Source organism: Cyprinodon variegatus, unplaced genomic scaffold (assembly GCF_000732505.1).
Source record: "Cyprinodon variegatus isolate N-32 unplaced genomic scaffold, C_variegatus-1.0 Scaffold331, whole genome shotgun sequence".
NCBI lineage: Eukaryota > Metazoa > Chordata > Actinopteri > Cyprinodontiformes > Cyprinodontidae > Cyprinodon > Cyprinodon variegatus.
This window is the reverse complement of record NW_015150784.1, coordinates 786,628-807,831: the sequence shown is the minus strand read 5'-3', so window position 1 is coordinate 807,831 and position 21,204 is coordinate 786,628. Positions and strand designations below refer to the sequence as shown.

General features: G+C 36.6%; 2 protein-coding genes across 9 annotated transcripts in view; both read right to left on the bottom strand.

Moving 5' to 3' along the window:
- The window catches only part of LOC107091271 (glycolipid transfer protein-like), a 4,446-nt gene extending 3,349 nt beyond the window's left edge, over positions 1-1,097 (bottom strand). Inside the window, exons 1-3 of the mRNA XM_015385097.1 lie at positions 951-1,097; positions 502-560; positions 238-368 (exon numbers count right to left, since the gene is read on the bottom strand). Of these exons, the coding sequence (XP_015240583.1) occupies positions 238-368; positions 502-560; positions 951-1,053 (293 nt within the window). The 5' untranslated portion in view covers positions 1,054-1,097. The remainder of the gene's footprint in view (positions 1-237; positions 369-501; positions 561-950) is intronic.
- A 1,989-nt stretch (positions 1,098-3,086) lies between these two features.
- Positions 3,087-20,420, bottom strand: LOC107091298 (ARF GTPase-activating protein GIT2-like). 8 transcript variants are annotated; one of them, XM_015385130.1, is made up of 21 exons: positions 20,210-20,420; positions 19,579-19,712; positions 18,381-18,493; positions 17,058-17,163; positions 16,574-16,660; positions 16,355-16,485; positions 15,230-15,324; positions 13,744-13,789; positions 13,590-13,595; positions 13,452-13,503; positions 13,304-13,376; positions 13,101-13,198; positions 12,894-13,005; positions 12,552-12,703; positions 12,293-12,445; positions 9,187-9,396; positions 8,950-9,039; positions 7,025-7,107; positions 5,734-5,889; positions 4,532-4,595; positions 3,087-4,441 (listed from the first exon to the last, which is right to left on the bottom strand). In XM_015385130.1, the coding sequence occupies exons 1-21, from the start codon at positions 20,259-20,261 to the stop codon at positions 4,232-4,234; spliced, it is 2,223 nt and encodes a 740-aa protein (XP_015240616.1). In that variant the 5' UTR covers positions 20,262-20,420; the 3' UTR covers positions 3,087-4,231. The 8 variants fall into 8 exon arrangements, with proteins under 8 accessions (XP_015240616.1, XP_015240618.1, XP_015240617.1 ...); XM_015385132.1 differs by having other exon boundaries at positions 5,734-5,886; XM_015385131.1 differs by having other exon boundaries at positions 13,452-13,500.
- Positions 20,421-21,204: the final 784 nt, after the last annotated feature.

Here is a 21,204-nt window from a genome sequence, read left to right as displayed (position 1 = left end):
ATTGCAACTTTTTTCTATCTTATGCTTTTTTTGTACTTTTTGTACTATATACACTCTTTTTATATTATATTACATATTTTTTTTCTCTCATGGCACCTTGTTTTAACATTTTGTACTCTATGTGAGCTACTAGAATCAGAAAAGGAGAAATTCCAAGGGATAAATAAAGTTGAGTCTAAAACTAAGTCTAAGTTTATTACAATGTGAACCCGATTGAAGGGCCAGGGAGAAGCTCACCTCTTGAGCCACATCAGAGCCAATGTTGCTCCAACTTTAGGCCATTCTTTGTGGGCTTCTCGTTCTGCTTCTAGGATATTCTGCAAGGTGGCGTACTTTGCAGGATCCTGAACATAAACTGCTTTTATTTTCTAAGGAGAAAAGTAAAGCAAACATTTGATCCAAGTCTGCACAAAAGGAGCAGCAACAGTATGCCATATCTGGGGTTTTATAAGTAAACAGTAGTATAAATTGATAGGTGAAACAGAAATAGATCCATCTCACTGTAATGTTTCCATTGAGGTCCTTCTTGATGATTGAAAACACGCTTGATCCGAAGCAGTCTGCAAGAGAAACAGACATCTGAGAGCGCAGCAATAAAATATGAATGACTTCATGGCGCATGTGCCGAGAAGGATCAGTGGTGTTCATGGACAGACGCAGAGAATGGACTGTTTCACTAAAGAGGTCAATGTGCGCTCTGTTCAGCCTGTAAACAAGGAATAAAAGCACCGCTGCAGATCCAGCCTCTCTTTACGACTGCTCTTTTGTTGCGCAAAAAAAAACATTTTTCCCTATAAGATTACATCGATATAAAACTCAACAAAAACAAGAGACCGAAAGAACAGAAGAGGAACTGGTTTATCCTGCATATGAGGCGAGGCACAGAAAACAAAACAGAAAAAAAAGTCACCTGATGTGTTTCTTAGTTAATCAGGTGGAGCTTAACTCACCGAAAAACGAAGGCAGGCTGGAAACATTGTCCAAGAAGGTCTTGGTGTCCACAGACTTGTCTGCAGGAAGTTCTTTAAATTGATTGTCCAATAAAAGAGACATGGTGCCGACCTGTGACTAAAGCTGCAGGAGACAAGAGGAAAAACCCGGAACTGTTTGCTTGTCAGATGGGTGTGGAAGAAGCGCTGCCAGCCCCCATCATCATCATCGCGTGTTTTCTACAGGTGGCAAATAAAGACGAGGAAATTATGTGATCTTTATGGTTTATTATTCACATCAGATGCGGTTTGATTTCAACTAGAAGAAACAGGAAGCTTTAATTGACAGACCTGCAGCCAGAATGACAGGAATAGGCTTAAACTGTTTATGTAGAGTTGAAAATAAAGTGAATTTTGTGGTACAAACATAATGTAAATCGATTTATTTTGTTAGTTTGGTTTTGTAATGGTACGGATTAGGGCCACAGGAAAAAAAAAAAAGTTAGCTGATTTTTAAATATTTCAGTCTAATATGGGGGGGGGTCAGAATTCGGACTATAATCTCAGAATTCAGACTTTAATCTTAGAATTTAGACATTTTTCCTCAGAATTTAGACTTTTTTTCTCAGAATTTAGACTTTTTTCTTAGAACTCAGACTTTTTTCTCAGAATTTACTTTTTTCTCAGAATTCAGACTTTAATCTCAGAATTCTGACTTTGGTGATATCCTTCTTTAAGAAGTTTCTTTATACGCTTGATTTTCATATAAATATACATTTGCATGCAATAAATGACTACATTAGAATTTTCCCTAATACTACTTGTAATATATATTCTTAATTTTATCGACCAATGTTACCCACATTTCCTGAGCTAAGTTTCTATCTCAAACTTCTTTTTATAATGTTTAAAAAGAAAAAAAAAATTTACCTAGGTGGATATACAATCACGGATAAGATCGCAGAAAACGACTCTATGATATAACCTTTGGGGAAATTATTTGGAAGGAAGTAATAATTGTTTGTGATTGGCTGAATCATCTCATTCCCAATATTTAACTTCGGTCAGCTTAGTTTAAACCTCTATTTTTTTCCAATGTTATTATTATTTTTTTTTTTAATCAGACACAAACTACTGCAAATCATTACCACTGTTCAGATTCTGCACATTTCCTGAAAATGTTTATTCAGAGAGCGAATAGCATCCTATTGTATTGCTAAAAAAAAATCAAACGTTTTTATTTTCAGCAACACTTTTTCCCCCCCATCCTCTCACCTCACTGAACTCCTCAGCAAGCTGCAAGGAAATCAGCAGTACTTTAAATGAACACTCAATCAGTAGATTGGTAGATTAAGGGTTCAAGGCTGGAACTTTCTGGAGGATAAATATTCAGGGGAGTATAATAAAAATGCAACATGAATAATTATACCCAACCTTAGTTGGTTAAACATTAATAATTCATAACAGATTGTCAGTTAATAACGCTCTGGGGAAATGTTGGCACAAGGTTTCTCCAATCCCATAAGACTGATGACTTTTGAACTAAAATTAATCATGTTGTTCTTAGTAACACAATTACAGTCCACGAAAGATAATGTAGGCTGCATGTTTTGCATTGAAAAAAAGTCTAATCTAAACATGAGTAACTTCAAATCAGAGATTTTCTTTCCACATCCATGTCAGCTCATCTCACTACTACAACGGTAGTATTGGCCCAGGATAAAGAATTTTTTTTCCTTCTATTTCAAGAATAAAGTTGTAATACTATGAGAAATAAGATGTAATATTATGAGAATAAAGAGAATAAAAAAAAAGTTGTAATATTACAAGAATGAAGTAACATTACCAGAATAAAGTTGAAATATTTTGAGAATAAAGTCATAACATTACAGGAATTAAGTCATAACATTATGAGAATAAAGTTGTAATATTATGAGATGTTGTAATATTTCCTTATTTGTCCAACCGATGCCAAAGTATAACTTCACATGATGCTCAAAATTCCTCATTTTAGGAAAGAAAGCACTTCTCATAACTTTACGACTTTAATCTCGAAATAGAAGAAAAAAATCTCCAGCCCAGCCCTAATACTCCGTCATTCACTGCAATTGGAAAAACATTAAAAAAAAAATAAATAAATAAATAAATAAAAAGGTACACAGAGAGCATGGTTATTTTATTGTGGGCTGTCAGCCATTTAACAGCAGTATGCATTTGACCACAGGAAGCGTGTAAAACACTGGAGTTACAGCACCACAGCAAATACACCGAGACCACAAGTTATCAATAACTAGCTGCTAGTAGGGATTCCCCCAAAGAGCAGAACAAAGTTTGGCTGTGTTAAACAAAAGCTTATGAAAATAAACACTGATATTTGTTTAGAGGTATGACATACATTTTTAAATAGAATAGCATTTGGATTAATCTGATAAAGAATTACATGGATACATACATCTTACCTATTTGCATAATGCTATTAGAAATGATTCAAGGTGGATTTCATACATCTTGTCACTGAGGCCGCGTTTATCAGCAACTTTGCCTCCACACGTCCATTCACACACACATATAAGAATAGCTGTAACATTGCAACTCCAATAACTATTGATACTTTACCCAAAGGAAACATGTCCACCCAGATAAGAGACTGAGGGCTAAATCATCTGCTGGATGGATTAAAAATGTGCTGGTCTGAAACATGCACTCAAGGCGTTGGCGTCTTCGTCACAGTCGGCTTTCTAATTAAGTGTACACTTTTAAGCGGGCAACATCACAAATATTTGAGATAACAATACAACCAGTGCTTCCTACAAGAGTTAGTAGAAAAATAGACCATTGCCACAGGAGTAAATGGGGGGTTATCAGTTGTGATCCTTGGTGTTTAGCCTCGTTTCAGCCATGCCAGAAAGCAGACGTCAAGAAGCACAACAGATGTCCACTACAGTACTGATGGAAAAGACAACACACACGCAAGATGAAAAAGAAAGAAAAAAAAAAACTTCAGAACTGCTTGTTCTGATTCGGCTCCATATAAGCACACAGCATTGCACTTCTGGAGTCAGAGTGATGTAACTCTGCGAGGTAAAGATGTCTTTTCTTAAACGCATGGCACAAAGACATTTAGTTCATCTGTTTATTAATTCATGATTCTGCATCCTTTGGTAAGATATCCCCGACCCAAGGAATGTGTGTGAATGCTTATTACTATTGAAACAGAAATATAACACTGATTAAAAGGAAAGCCTAGCAACGCAACAGATAGACTGTGTATTGAGTGCTTGAAAAAGGTCTTTGGATTTTAGTTAGTTGTTGTTTTCTTTGGTTGTCACAGTAACGAGTTGCTTGGCAGCTTTGGCAATGTCATAGGCACACTGAATGACTTGCTGAGTGACCAGCTGGATGTCCGACGCGCAGGGATTGTGGCCTGCCGCCTTCTGGCATTCTCCATGAAGCCGGCTTGCACTTGAAGTCAGCAGATACAGAGAATTTCTAACGGTCTCCGAGGACGGCCTCTGTGGAAAGATGAATATAAATCCTCTGGAAGCAAAAGGGAATATTTAAAATCTGTCAACAAATATGCTGATGGTTCCAGAAATGAATACCTTGGGAAACAGAGCAGCCATCTCTGTCACAGCTGAGCGGATCTTCTCAGAACACGGCAGAAAGCTGTAAGAGAGATGTTAAAAGCTACTGGATGCTTTACTAAGCAAAGAGAGATTAACGATTTTTTTTTGCTATTTTTTTTTCTTTTATTTACACATTAATCCCAAATTAACTAAACCAAATACTTAATATAAACTTTTTTCCAAAGCAGGGACATTCAGTAATATTGAAATGTTTTCACAACTCCGTCAAAAGGACACCAAGTCATTCAAAATGCCCCATTTATGACAATATTCAATTATGAAACTATTAATTAATATCACAATATATAACTATTATGATTACCATTTATTTTAAATGTCTCTTTTTTCCTTTTATAACATCACAAAATCCCTACTGTGTTCGATAAGCCCTAGAATCTAAATCACCAGAACAAAGTTATCATGTGGAGTTAAGCTGGAGTTTGTTCAACAGGCCAAATGTATAACACAGTGTTCAGCAGGAAGACAGCTGAAAAATGTGTTTGAAACAATGTTGAATCCAATTAGCCTTTTGGAGTTGGACTTAACAGTGCAGTATTCATGTAATCATGATTCCACAAGGTTTGGTGTATTTCTTCCCTCCTTGTTTCGTATATTTTCATTCTAAATCAGTGTTTTTCCAGTAAAACCTGTTACTCTATCAATTGATATCAGGTGTGTGAAAGCTGGGACACATTCAAGACATAAATGGCAGTGTGCCTTGAGGACCAGGGTTGAAAAACACTGCTCTGAAATATATGCAAAGAAACTATGTTTGGCACATTTCATTTATTCCTTCCTCTTGTACTGAAAATCAAGATGTGAGTGGGTGTACTCTCAGCAGGAATGGAGACATAATCGTTCATGGGATCAAAATGACAGATTAATTGTTTGGCCTTTCCATTTCCTTGAGCTTCACTTTAAAGTTTTTCGTAAAAAAAAATAGAATATATATATATATTTAATTATTAAAAATCTAATTTGAATATGAAATACATTTCCACAACTTCTGTGGCATAACAATCAATCATTTACAAGACAACATAAAAGGGATTTAGCAGAGGCTACATGACAGTGATGATGTATTGGGGGGGGGGGAAAAATCTGAAATTCTTCTATTATCATGATGACCAAAGTAAATACAAACAAACAACTGTAAATGAGTGGTTCCAGAGGCGTACCTTTCATGTTTGGTCTCCTGGGCAGCTCTCAGAAGTTCCTGAATGTTTTTTGTGATCTGCTCCGTCTTACAGATAACATCCTCGGTGCATGGCAGGGTGGCGTCTTCTTCACCTTCTGCTTCAGGTTCTGCCGATTCAGGAGCCGTCACAGGACTGCTGCAAATACAGAAATATAACCACTGAAGTCCTCCCAGCCGTACATTTTCATTAGAAAGAGATGGTTAGCAAAGGTTAATCTCAGAAAAGAGTTACAATTCAAAGAGAATTTATGTTGTCCTGGTTTAAAATCCAATCCCTGGCGACTATTTTCTTACTAAAATAAGTATTTTGTAGAAAATAAAGTAGTATGAGGATCTTATTTTTTTTTCTTAGTGAAAACAGGACTGTGTAATCTATATCTAGTCTTCTAATATTTCAAAGCAAATCCCTTCATTTCATGGAACATTTTTGTAGTATCTGTCTTTTTTAAAACCTTTTTGAAGGACCTAAATCTGATTTTTAGCAAATGTTGAACAAATCCCTTTCCTTCAATTTGTTTAAAACATATAAGCAAAACATGTAGCACTTTAAGCCTGTAGTGTTTTGTTTTTCACTCTGAGCTGCACTGATTTCTGACCGAAAAACATAAGCATAAAGTTAAGAAGAAATATAAACTCAAACTTAATTATAATGAGATATTAAGGCTCAACAAAGTGTGGTTCTTTAAACACATGAATTAAAACCATAAATAAACCAAACATTAATTGCTACAAGAGACTGGGACAATAGATGAGGAAAATACAACATATGGTCAAAACCTACTCCCTAAACATACCTCCCTGTGTGAAGTTTTACTCACTAAAACTTCATTGCATTTTTTTTTTTATTTGTTCTGAATAATACATTATACAAAGTATACATTTTCTAAACTATAATTGTAGCTAATTATACATTTACTGGGCTTAAACATTAGATGTAAAGCTTATAACATGTTATAACACGAGGGGAAATGAGCTCATGCACGCTCTCACATGCATTTAATAGGTGTTCCCTCTTGAGAGCGGGTACAGGGATGTGAACGTGCATTTAAAAGTGGAGAGGGTGGGTCTTTTCAAAAATTTGTGAAAATCCTCCATTATACCTTTAAGATTTTAGGGGAAAATAAAATCGATAAACACAAACATATGGTCAAGATTCACTACATGAAAAGCTCCAATCTTGTGAATAACTGTTCTAAATCTTCATAACATAAACAAATATGCTACACTTTGCTTAAGTAGGTAAAGATTAAATATTCCACGTTCCTACTTACCCAGCCTCCTCAAGTTCAGAGTGGTTTGGAGTAGTGTCATAGTCACTCTCCAACATTGTACTGTGTCCTCCAAAACTACAGCCCTATAATAAAAATCATCACCATGTTACCATCATTCTAATACAGAAAGTGACTGCTGATTAAAACAAACATAAATATTAGACACATTTACTTCATGCATTTCAGAATTGGTGTTTCACTCTAAAGCACAAACGGAAAGAGAGAGGGGGGGAAAGTATCTGGTGTTTTCAGACATTCGTAGCTTAGCTGATGCAATTAGTAGAGCTAATACAATGAGGATGGTAGCCAAGTGTGTTGTGCCAAAAAGGATTTTTTGAAATAGACCAACTTCATGTTCTCATAGAGATGCACCAAGGAATCAACAAATGATTAAAACTAAAATTTTCAGCCTGACTGGCTCAATGAAGAATACAGGATAGTCAACAACTCAAAAAGTGATTTTTTTTTTCAGATCAGTGAATGTAGCCTTTAACACAATCATACTCACAGCCAGACTCTGTGCTGTCGACTGGGTTACTGAGTGAAGAACATTTAATGGTAGATATTCTCAGTATCATTAAGGCTTTTGCAATGAAATTTTATGAGGTACCATAAAAAAAAAAAAACACTATTGCTGATTTCCTATTCAGCGGCTATATCTTCCGAAGGTCAGATCAGTCGGACGATTAAGTCATAGCGTGGCGCAGAGGCCTGTTCGGATTGGAAGATGCCTCGTTATGCGGCCTTCTTTTTAGCCATTTTGAAGGACAGGTCCGGTGTATCCTACGTAGCCTTGGGCTACCCGAGTCTAAGCAAGCCGGCTGCTCCGTGCTCAGAGGTAAAAGGGAAATGACGCAGATCAGTGGTAAATATTTTAAGCACAGTTTACATAAAATCCAAGTATGTGAAAAGTTCTGTCTGAAATGAATGAAAATAGTTGTTTTTTATTGGTTGTTGGGTTAGATGTCTCAGGTAACACTTGGGTTATTAAAAGGTTTTATCTGTCTCTGTTTTGGATGACATTTAAGCTCAGATTCCAATATCTCTGCAAAGTGAGGACTATAAATCTGATATCTGCAACGACGGTACTGCTGCTGAAGCTCCTCGAAAATTTACTTAGGATACAGCACAATAGTGAGAAGTTCAGCATTCATTCTTTGCCTGCTTTGTGTGTCAACTGTCACTGTTGCTAGGTAACAGAGCGTACGCTGACGATGCAGCCTCTGAAATCGAACACAGCCTCTATTTCTACATGTTGAGTTAGGTGCTGCACCTTCTGGTTCCAAGTGTGAGGATAAGCAGGACTATTCACACAGATAACAGGACATAAGAACTATGTACAAGAAAATGTCTCCATTTTATCCTTTGAAGCTTCCCAACGTCCATCTCTAATAGAATGTTCAGATTCTGAAAATCTCAGCATTAAGGATCTAAGTTGTCGAGTAATACACACAGATTTGTTTTATAGTAATGCTATTGCCACTAATCCCATATAAAACATTATTTAGACAGTTTAAAAGGTTAGAACTAACTTTGTCTCATATTTAATGCTGGATTTTGATTCACTGCTCTCAGATGTTTATATAATGATCAATTAAACCAGGAACTAAAATAGGTTTCTGTAGCTCAAAGAGTTTCATAAATCGGATATTTGAAATCCAACAGAAAATCATATCGGTGCATCTCTAATCCTGATCACAGCTGCAGTGGGATCATTCAGCTTGTCATCATCACTTCTGAAACCCGCCAGCCTTGTTGAAGTTACTGGACCGTAGCAGCGGTACAAAGGTACATGCATGCAGCCAATATTCAAAGCAGTTCAAAGACAAGGATCTGGAGAGAGAAGACTGTGGGGTCAAGCAAGAGGACAGTTTTCAGCATCTCTGGAGGCTTCAACTGAGCCGAGGGGATTTTCAGTACTCAACCCTGCGAGATCTCTCATCCCACGACCAGGACGGAGGAGAGGGGAAGGTAGGTAGGGAGGAGGCAGCTGTCCCCAAAGGGCCCCTACCAATCTAGAGAGGGGGTCAAACCAAGTTGAGCAACACCATTGAGATGCAGTAAATGATTGAATGAACAAATGAAAATCCAACACCAGCCCCAGGCCAAGCACCATCACTTTGAACAATCATGAGCAGGAACCTCGGTGCTTGTATGCTTACATTGGTGGGAAAAGGCTGTAAAACGACTCCATCGTCATGACGAGCCGTTTCCACTCTGTGGGAGAAATGTCGCGGAGCAGAACCCGTCTCATACATCGACATGGCACGACCTCCGCGGGTTGGATGCCGACCAAGGGGCCCCTGGGAATGTTGCTGTCCGCTGGGGGTTTGCCATCTCAGTGATGTGTTTTCAGTCTGCAGGGAGCTCAGCTGTGGGCAACAAACAACCTTGTAATTCAATCTGGGCTGAGTTGGTTTCCTTACAAAAGGTCTGTAATCGACAGATAAGCCTACAGGTAAACAAAATCCTGCTAGACTAGTCTCAGTTTTGTTTTGGGTTAGTTGTATTGGTCTATCACACACCAAGAGAGCTCTCTACGACAAATGGAATCCTTATGCCATACGTTGATAAAAACTCCCACGAGAATATGCAGGACAAGTAGTTGCCTTTATTTATGAAAAAAGAAAAATAAGAGTGAGAACCATCATTTGTTTCATCTTAATGATCAGAGTGTTGTACCAAGACTCTGTAAAATGATCTTATCTCTAGAATGAAAAAAAACAAAAACAAAAACACAGAGGATAGTAAATAACATCCAAGAGGACAATATTTAGTCAGCCAAAGGAGACATGTCCATTCTGCTTAAAAAAAAAAAAAAAAAAAAATCTAAACAAATGCGTCTTCCCAAAAAACTACACGAAACTTTGGAAAAATTTGGTAAAAATTCTCTTTTAATTCTAAATATGAGATTAAATGACAATTGTGGCAAAGTATTTTATTTTGGATGTACAACTTCTACTTGTTTATGCTTAGTCCAACTATGCAACAACATAAAATAAACTATATAGTTCCGTTCACAATCCCTCCACATGTGACCAAGATGGAATCAGTCAATGTAATGCAACAGTGTAATGTTGTTTTTGTATTCACCCCGTTATGCTGTGAGAACATTTCAAGAAGAATGTCTAGCCAACCCCTAAACGAAGAATTGGAGGGTTTGCTTCTTGTACCAAGATGGTTTCGTTCCAGAAGAATGGATGAGACTTGAGAATGTTGTCATAAAAAACTTAATCCTAGTTCCAAGTCAGAAAACCAGTGGCATAAACTAACTGTTAGACTCAGTGATTTAGGAAACAGTTCCACAAGTATCATGTACTCATGAATTTCTAATCATTTTACGCATTCAAACAGTAAACCAGGAAGCTAACATATAGAAAATTGACCATAAACTGCAGTCAAACCATTTCTGGTTTACCAAGTATGCTGGTATTCTGATAAAGATGTAAGCTGTGTGGAATTCACACTGTTCTGCTCCATCACAGCTAGGTTCATTACTTTTTCCATCATTTCCATGTTAAAGGATCAATCTGGTAATTTAACTTTCAGTTATCATTGAGTTCTCCAAGTGGTCAGCTTACTATTAGTCAATTTAAAGTTATACCTTAAATTGCACATTTCCTTTGAAGCATTTTGACTTCTTAGCCAAGTAAACCATCAGAACATGTATTGAGAACAGAGCAGCTGCTGCTTAGATTCTGTAGCAGTAGCATATACATGTGTTTAATATATGGTGATCAAGATGTTTATGCTTAAAAGTTCAATCTAAGGGAAGGTGCAGGGAGAATTATGTTTTCTCTGGCATCAAATGTTCTAATGCCATTTTAAATAGAAGTGGTCAAATACAGCAACGTGATGGGGTGTAAGTGCAGGTACTAGTTTAATGAAGTTCAAACAGAAAAAAAGGGGCCAATAAACAGGTTTTCAATATGAAGAAGCTTTATTGAATCAAAACTCAGAGCTTACCAATGACCCTCCACTTTCCAAGCTTTTGTCTTTAAGAGGTGTTAAATTTTTTGACTCACTTTTAAACGGCCAGATCATTAAAATATATTAAAAATCAATATTCTTACAGAGGTCTCAGATATTAAATTCATGTAGCTATGCATGTTTATTTGTTGCATGTTTTTTTTCATAACTTCAGCATAGGGTTAGGGTCGCTTTATATGCTGGACAAATTATATAGATATGGATATATTTGGGTTTATTTTTTGGGGGGGGAATAACTGTGTTTGGACTTTGATAAATCTGAGGTCCGCCATGCAAGTAATAAAAGAAAGTAAGGGGGCGGGAGGGAACAAGAGATTGAAAAATGAAAAACCCTGATCATGATTCTAGAAAAAGATCCTGCTGGTGCTCTGAACTCACTTTCCTGTTAGCAGAAATGTTAAAGAGGATTTTCTAAAACATCAGTAAATTAAACTTGTAAATTATATCTGACTTTACGTGGCACTTAGCACATGCTTCCTGTAGGTGTCAGTGGTTTACTTTTAGTTTATAATTAGTGGCAACCTGTTGCAGAAGTCCAAGCCATTATTTATTTGTCTTAAGACCGGCTTAAAAGATGTTTAAGGAACTTTCTTAAAGACCAACTAAGACCAGGCCTAATACCATGAAGTCTCTAAAGTAGGGTTAGCAACATATCAAGGTTTTAAAAAAAATAAGATAAGGAGAAATAGGATGAGACTAGATCCTTTATATGGAGATAGTCTGTGTTGTAATTATACTTTGCCTATGGCCCCCTCTGAAATAACGCTGGGCCCCCAGTCCCAGTTCCCTTAAATTACAAACACAGTGCTGTTAGACTGCATGATATTGAGTGTGCTTGAGGCTGGCTGTTAGGAGCATGTCCGATTATCTCTCACTGGCTAATTTCATTCAATGCAAAGAACTAGAGTTAGTTCAGCAGAAAAAAAGAACTAGATTTGAATGTTTAAAATGGATGCAGCACTAATGCAAATGTAGCAGATCCTCTGCTTTAAATGTTTTAAAAACCGCTTGGTGATTGACAGCGTATTATTGTAATACGGCAATATGTTAAAGAAATGCAAAAATCAAAGCAAAGCAATATGCCTCAAAGTCAAGTTCGTCAGGTACAAATAATCCACTTTTTTAATTACACCATAGTATTATTATACCACCATTTAAATAAAATTCAAAAACAGGTCAAAGCTGCAAAATGTATTATTAGTCAATTTTTCAAACTCTAACAAAATATTAAACATAAAATCTATTTTCCAAACATAATCCTTAGCTTATGTAACTAACCTTGCTCTGCATCATCCGTAGTTCTTCACTAAGATGACAGTTGACTTTGAGAAGCTGTTGTATTTTGGCTTCTGATGCATTCAGGGCACTCTTAACCTCCATGAACTCCTGCACTGTGATCGGGCCATCAGAAAGATCAGAAGACTCTGAGCTCTAAAAGAAAAAAACAAAAAAAAACAGAAGATAACATCAGTCTCAAATGTCAAGCAAGGTAAAGATGTGTTGTAGTAGGAGATGCCGGTTTCTTATATAGATTAACCTTGGTCCTTCCATCATTGCAGTTATCCCCACAGGTGGCCTCTTGTACTGGATCTTCATCAGATGCCACACTGTCATAATCTGGTTGGTCATTTTCTTGGCTCTCACTGTTGTGGCGACTGTTTATTCCCTGAAGGATCAGCTCAACATTATCTGATGACAGGGAGAAAAAAGTCAGTGATCAAAGTGGAGAGGACTTACATAGAGATCAATATACTAAATAGGACATAATGTTGAAGCTTATGATTTTAAGTGTAACTTAAATGTGACATAAAATGAAAACACTCTAGAGATAAATGCATAATGTGAGCAAAAATCTGTTAAAACTAAAATCCTTTTATACCTTTTGGACTATCGCAGGAATTACCCCACTGTCGCCGTTTAGCATCCGCTAGAATATCGATAACAAGGGTGGCAAACTCATGAGCGCTAAACCTTGCCAGTTTCTGACGACCCTGAAAATCCAAATGTATGAAGACAGAGAAAAATTAACTTTCAGAAATCAGCTCCTTCCACCAAAGCATTGCACTTCAACACGTGGCTAACTTGCCTGATTTCTGGTCGATGAATACTCGGGATTAACAGGCAGGAAAGGTACAACTGTTGTGTCAGTGACAAGAGTGCTGTGATTCTGAGTGGCCAAGCAGACTGAAAAATAAGGGCAGTTTGCATTTAGCATTACAGAATGTTGTAAATATAGGAATAAAAGCAGACAAAGTCTGCATGCTGAAAAATAAGGCTCAGAAATCGAACCTGCATCGGTTTCTCTTCTGTCCACTTCATCATAAACATCCATTGCAAGTTCCTCAAATTGATGGTTGGTTAACTAAAAATAAAGCTGTATTACTAATTTAGTTAATCATTTTGAGCAGAAAGTTAATATATCTAAAAGATGCCTTACCGACTGCAGCTTCTTCTTTGCTGCTTTTGCGAAATCTGACAAATCAAGGCTGCTTTGGAAAAAAGAATTCAACAAATCAATTCAAGCAAAAGGGAACTAATCCTTTTCCACAAAGACAAATTTATTAAAAATACTTACTTGTTTCTATTCCATCATATGCAGCACAAAGTAAAATGGATTCAAATTATAACCTTAACATTATTAACTTAAAATTCACAAGAAAACCCGTAGTCATCAACAAATTCTTTTGACCAAATAGTCAATATATGATCCCAGTTTGAAAAAGAATTACCTGTCTGCCATCTGTGGAATGATGAAGTGCTGCCCATGTCTGTGATCTAGAACACAAGAGGATAAGAAAAACAGTATTAAATGATAATAAAACATCTTGCTTCACTGGCCAACAGTTAAATTTAGAGTTCCTGTTAAAAACCAGTTTGTAAGTCTTTCAGTGATGCCATTTTAGTTTCATTTTTCAAAACCTCTGAATCTGTTTGGACCCTATCATTCTCCAAGGTTGAAGTTTAGTTTTTCTAAAGACTTGATTAAATGTCGTAGCAGAGCTGGAAAATAATATATTTCAATGAGGGTGATATGACTTTAAAACATACTTTGATACATTTAACAGTCTATGACTCTTCTGTTCTATTATTTTATACTGACATGAGTGGCATACATCCTGTGTATGCTGTGCTAAGCAGTGGGCTGAGCCCCAAGGCGTTTAGTTTTAGCTACAATAGGAGTGACAATGATAAGTTTACCCAACATCCCCATTCTGGACAAGTAGTACCTTGCAGAAGCAGTCTCTGCAAAGGTCTCAGATTTTAGCATCTCTGGAAAGATGTTTAAACCATGTAGCGGTCAAAAGCAACAGGTCGCACCACTTTAAGTTACAGTCAGAATAGAAGAGCTCAACTTTGCACCAGGAAATGTACAGCCAAGTTTAAAAATCCATAACCTAAAGGTTTTCCAAGAAGTTAATGATCAGCTAGATCAAAGACTGCGCTAAAATCCAGAAATGCTGCTACATCCGACTGCTTACTGTCAATCTGTCTCAGTCAGTTTTACTGGTAAGAACCGTAAGTTTAACAAAAGTGCTTGACAAAAGCCTAATTTCTATGCATACTGAACTCAAGAGATGACAGAGGATTTTAAGCTCAGAGAAAAGGGAATCATTTACCAACAGGCAGTAAAAAGGTTTTTTGGCATTTTGTGTTTTTCAGTCTCACTTAGCCTAAATCTGTCTTTCACTATAAGTGGCTACAGTTTTGGTCTCCAGCCTTTTTGTTAATTTGGAAGTGTTTTATGAATAACAAATCCATAGAGTATTAAGTTCCTTCAACAGGGTTTATACAGGAATGAATAACTCAAATTTAATGCTCTTAGAAATAATTTTAATGCCACCAACAGGTACCCGTCGACAGGCTGCAGCCATGTCCAAAATTCCTTGTTTTCCAGCCACTTTTGTTGAAATTAGCTTTTTCTCCAACTCAAGCTTCTTTTCTGAACATACAGCTTTGCGATCAATCGGGGGCAGTTCCACGCAAATATATTGTGATATAATATGTCTGACAAAATAGTTTTTATAAAAAAAAATTTTAATAAAGCATTTTAAATGCCACAATAAACACATTTAATGAATTTTAATGCCAATTAAGGCCTTACTTTAAAAAAGAATCATTTAATGACTTTTTATGATTTTTAATGACCCGCGGAAATCCTGTTGAACCAAATCCACACAGCAGCTTCATTACATGAGCTGTGATTTTAGTGCTTACCGGGTCTTCTGCCACACAGGTAAAACGTTAACCGATCAGTGAGTTCATACTGTATCTCAACCAGCCTCTCAGCCAGTTCCTGGTGCCCGGCTTGTCTACAAATATGACAAATGGAAAAAGTCAAAGTTAAACATCAGCAAAGAAACTCAAAAGTAAAACAAACAAATGTATCGGTTGTTTGAGGAAATAATTGCTTCAGTATGTAACTTAAAGTAAGGAGGATGGAACAAGAAGTACTTTGAGTGGTGATGGTAATCCAGTGTTTTCAGTCACTGTCCTTTATATTTTAGCCATTTCACTCCTGCTACACACCTAACCTAAATAAATGGTTGATCACCAGGCTTATGAAGCCCATGGTGGCTGCTAAGGCGGTAATGCTACTATTTGGATTGGTGTGTTGGAGCAGAGACACATCTAATCCATGGAGGGCTGTAGGTCCTGAGGACCAGGGTTGAGAAAAACTGAACCAGTCATAAAAAAAAAGTATTAAGAAGCTTTTTTCATTTTTTAACAAATCCTAATTTAGTTTTTGTTTATATGTGCACACTTATACTACAAATCTCTATTATAAGCCATTTTAACAGATGCTAAAACCTAAAACAGATTTATTCAAGAAGACACAAGGGAAACAATAACATAAAAATTAACCACTAGTTGCATCCAAGCACTTGATAAACAAGGACTTAGAAAGTTATGTTGGGTACTTTCCCAGATTCAACATAACCCATCAATATACTGTTAATTTAATGAAGTAGTTAAACCCAATACTATAACTTGGGTGCATTAATGATTAATATCCTTTCAATAAAATGTAGATTTTTTTATTTCTATTTCAAATTACTTTCCTAAAAATAAACTATTTTTTATGTCATAAATCCATTTATAAATATTACTTTTATTTTATTGTTGTGTACAGCAACATCACCTCACCACAACCTGTGAGTACAGAAACAGCTTTTGTTCTTGGCAGCTTAGACATATATAACATTTCTATGCTTGAAAAGAAAATGCTCCTTCATAAAGAATATATATTAAGTTTAACATAAATAAAATGACATTTTGTTTTAACTGGACATACTTTCAAAATGGTATACAATGGTTTTTCAATTGTTTTTGTTGTTTTACCTTGCATAGTCAATTGGCGTCTTTCCACTGGAGTCCAGAGCTCCAGGATCAGCTCCATAAACCGCCAAGAGTTCAGCTTGAAGAATCTGACCTGCCCTTGCTGCTATATGTAGTGGCGTGGTTCCTTTTTCCTAATATCACAATCAAACTAAATTTACACTTTTAACTTGCATTAAAAACATGATATAAATAAAGCAACAATCTGTTTTCAAGTCCTACTGGATGGAAGAAGTTAGCCTGTGCTCCTAGAGATAAGAGACGAAGGCAGGTCTCCAGGTTCCCAGTCCGAACACTGGAGTGGAGTTGCTAAATGAAAATACGAAACAGGTTTGTTAAGATTTTATTTTGAGGTCCACTTATACATTGATTAATTCATTGAATTAGCTCAGTGTTCATGAAATTGTCTTATGACTGACATCAATAGCTAGAGTATTCATGAAGGAAGTTATGAAGCTGTCGGTTTTTGCAATTTGACATTTCTTTTTTAAGCCAGACCAATGTGATCAAAAGTAATCTTAAAAGCACAACTAAGAGCAGTTTACTAACCTATAAAAAGGCACATCAGGAAAAATTTTTTATAGAGCCTGAACTAATTTACATAACTCATGCAGGAACGAGAACTACTCTTCCACTGTTGCTTTGACCAAAACGTTTTATCCTTATATTGTAAGTGAAAGACAGTAATGTAAAAACAATTGTTTACCTTACTGAGGTCCTTTGCAGTTACACTGTCATCATCACGACACGGCATCCGGTGAACGTAAGCCAACATCTGATACTTTGCCTTGATGAACTCAGTCTTGTTGGGACTAGAAATAAAAACAATATATACAGGTAAAAACTGAAGGAAAATTGCGTGTCATTGCCATTTTACTGATTCCAATGTTCGACAACATCTATCCGGTAAAAATAGGGATTAATCTATTTAGATCAAAAGAGAGGAACCTATGAATCCTCAGCAGGTCACAGAGTGTGTTCACAGGCTAGCGTGGAACCACTTTTATTAAAGGGAAACCAATAAAGAAGGTGATCTAGAGTTTGGGGCATATGGAGAGCTGGATCTGTCAGAAGGAAATCAGGGAAGTGACCGTATTAGACTTTGTCTATAAAAATGTGTAACAAGATGACTTTGACACTTGGGCTAAGACGCTGAAAATCTCTCACAGGCTGCAGGGTCAGATTAAGTGCACATTTAAACACATTTATTTCTTTGAATTACCTTGTGTTTCAATTATTTTACTGACAAAGTAATAAAAAACTTTGAACTTAACATAATTAGAGCGATGTGGTAATTTTGAAAGAAGCTCGTCCTGGTTTAGGAAATGTTTAAACAAACAGGAAGTGGCTGTAGGCTTTGTGTTTCACTAAAAAAACTCAGCTCAGTCAACATTCCCAAAAATGAACGGGAAGTCTGACTGAGGAACAAATTTGGCACAGATTTTTTACACCCTTAATATATGGTAATTCAAAAGGTTAGCAATTCTATGAGAAAGCTCCAACAATTCCTGTGGGCTGTGTGCTGAAAGCATGCATTAGCTCAAACGGGGTGAACTAAACCTAATTGTGCTGTGGTAATATACAGCTGAATGTTTATCTTTAGTCCTGGAGCTTGAACTTAACTAAACACCCAACAAATAAAATTGAACACCCAGAAACGGATGTCATATGCAAACATAACACTCCTAAAGATTTAGTCTGCCTATTGTTTCAAATGTGTATGGGACTACATGCAACAAGCAAACTAAAGGTTATACATTTTTCCTTCACCACTATAACATACAACGTAAGGGCAGGGTTTGCACACTTTTTTAAACTAAACTGGTTCAGTTCATGAAAAGATTTAGGACGTCCTCCAAGTTTTCTCTGACTGCACTGCAAAGAGTCGTGTCAGAGAACAGAAGGCCAATTGTTCCTATTCACTGACCCCAAGTATGAAAATCAATGTTGTCTGCAAGGAATTATACAACGTGCAAGCAAGCATTCCCCACTCCACAATGACACATATAAATCCTTAAAAACTACTTACTGAACTCTGTCCTGAGGGTTGGCTTTTCGCTTCCCACTCGCTGATGAGGAAGGATCCAGAAGGCTGTGTTCCCATATGGAATTTGCGCCATTACCATACAATGTCTGGACCATCTACAGCAAGAAAAAAAAAAAAAACAGCTGATTAGCTTTAATAAAATCCCTTCAACTAGTTTACATTTTATCATACCAAAACCACAGACTTCAATTTTTTTTTTACTGAGATCTTACATAATGGGCTAACGCTACGTTTGAAAATAATCCTAGTTAGATATCAAGAGTAGAGTACATGGCATCATGAAGATCAGAGAACACAAATAACATATCTGGGATATAGGATATACAAAGTCCTTTAAGCTTGGATAAGTTATAAGGAAACAGCCCGAGCTTAAAAGATCTCACATATCATCATCGGTCAAACAATCAGGCTCAAAAGTAAAGGATGTGAAACAGCAATCAAGTAGAATCTGTCCCACACTGATAGGCTGAACAAGGAGAAAATAAATCAGAGTAACTTTTAAGCATCTTTTAAGAATCTATACATTAGTCTTTCTCTTCTAATATCAAACTAAATAAAACCTTTGCAATTTACCAAAGCAGTGGACTTAGAAAACTTGTGAAAACAAATGATCTAGTTATAAAGAACCAAAATCATATTTTTTTTTAAATTCTGCAAAACAATAAATTCAGTTTAAAGGGGATGCTGAACATAACTGTGAAAGTAGCATCCCACACCATGAAATCTGAGGAAGAAAACTTGTCTGAAGCTGTAAAAGACTAGAGCTTTGGACAGATTTTCACCTGTCATAAAAAACTGAATGCCCCAAATTCAACCTGATGGACATTGAGCTATTAGCAATGGGGTTAAAAAAAAAAATGAATCGACCACCAACAGAGTGTGCAAAACTGGTAAAAGCTAGCCAAAATATGTATGTAATGATAATTCACACCAAAGTGCTTTTTTTTTTTTTTTCAAAGTATTGACTAACAGGGCAGAGAAATATTACAAATATCTCAAAATATAACTCAAAAGTTAGGTTACAAGGTTTATTATTTAAAAATAATATAGAATTTTCCATCAATTTTACAAATAAACTTTGGCATATACTTATTGGTTAGTGTAAAAATAAACCCATCAAGTATTTCTTATTTGAAATATTTGCCCTTGATGTTTTCTCTGATGCTTCTGTATTACTCACCTGCAGCTGAGAGGGGGGCCAGGAGGAATGAGTCAGATGCCTGACTTGAGAGCTGTGTCGCCCCAGACCTCGGTGGATGCTGCAGCACTCGTCGCAGATCAACACACCCCTGTTTACCGAGGCCCAACGGGGCTCTGCAAAACACACGCGATGTTTCTTCATGAGCTAGCTCCATCATATATAAAAACCAACCATTACTTACGCAATTAACCTCAAGCATAACAATCATTAGCAGTTTAGATGCTTCCATGTAGCTCCTAAATGTTGGAATACAAAAATCACGGATTTTTGTATTAAATCGAGTATCCAGTCCGGATAGAAGGATTTTATGTTTAAGGGATAGGCGCTACCAAATGTATCTAATTAAGCTAGCTCCTTGTTGGGACATGTACGTTAATTATTTCAAGCAATGTTAGAATTATACAAGTTTAAATTGATACAACGAGACAACACCATAAAAAACATTGCTCACAAGTAGAGCATTTTTAAAGAAGTGAAGTTAGCAATATCACTAGCTGTCAATGAGTTGCCACCGTTCCGTAATATTAATTATTTAGCTAACCGGACGTAGCCGTTAGTTAGCGGGTTAGCTAAGCTGCTAAGGGTTAGGCTAGCTTGTCTGGCACCGTACCAGGGGCGCTGCAATCAGCGCAGACCTCCCGGCTTCGCACTCGCTTTGACATCCCTTGGAGTCCTCGGAGTCTGGGAAGAGAAAATATTTTCCTAGCGTATGTCACAGCGCATACAGTCCGGGTCTGTATGCTGTGTCTGTAAAAGGCAAGCAAAGCAAGCGGCTGTGGTTCTGCCTGTCCTCCTCCCTCCTACTGTTGAACAAAGCGACGTCTCGTTCCAATACGTACTCTCTCTGCCCCCTTGCCTGCTTCCTTCGTCCTTTCCTTCCATATCTTTTACTTTTCATACCGGAGTTCGTTGTTTGATATATTTTTTGTATTTCTGGTTAAGATGTGTAAATATATATACATATATATTACATATATACATATATGTTAAAGAAAAATTAAAGCATGCATATACACACAAGAGTAAAAGCGTTTAAAAAAAAAGACAAAATAACCATAAAGATAAAAAAAAAAATAGAACAATATACTGTCCACTTATTAGGAATATAAAATTTAGAAATATTGCTGAAGTGTGTGAAAATCATGTATGTATATTTATTCATTAAAAACAGCACCAGACTAGTTAAAAAATTGCAAAAAAGCACAGATTTTAAACACTTATTGAATCTCAACACAGCCAAGATGGTTATAAAGTCCAACAGTTACTGGGATAAAGGATCTAGATTAACGCCCCTTTTTGCATCTAGATGCAGCAGTCCTCCAATAGAGGTGTGCTCTAGCCCTACAACAGTTTCATGCATGGATGGGAGACATTGTTTAACAACAATGTTATTTTTTATTTTATTTTTTATGTGGCCTCTTACAAATTGAACAGAATGTTTCAAGTTGTCAGAGTTCAATGTTTTCCAGTGTAGTCCTGTTGTTTTCCAGTGTAGTCCTGTTTCTCTGACCGTGACTGGCTGGATGTGCTCCCATGTCATCCTCTGACATTGGAGCTGGCTCGGCGCTTGTCTGCCTGGCTGTGTGTTTCCTGGATGAGGCTGCC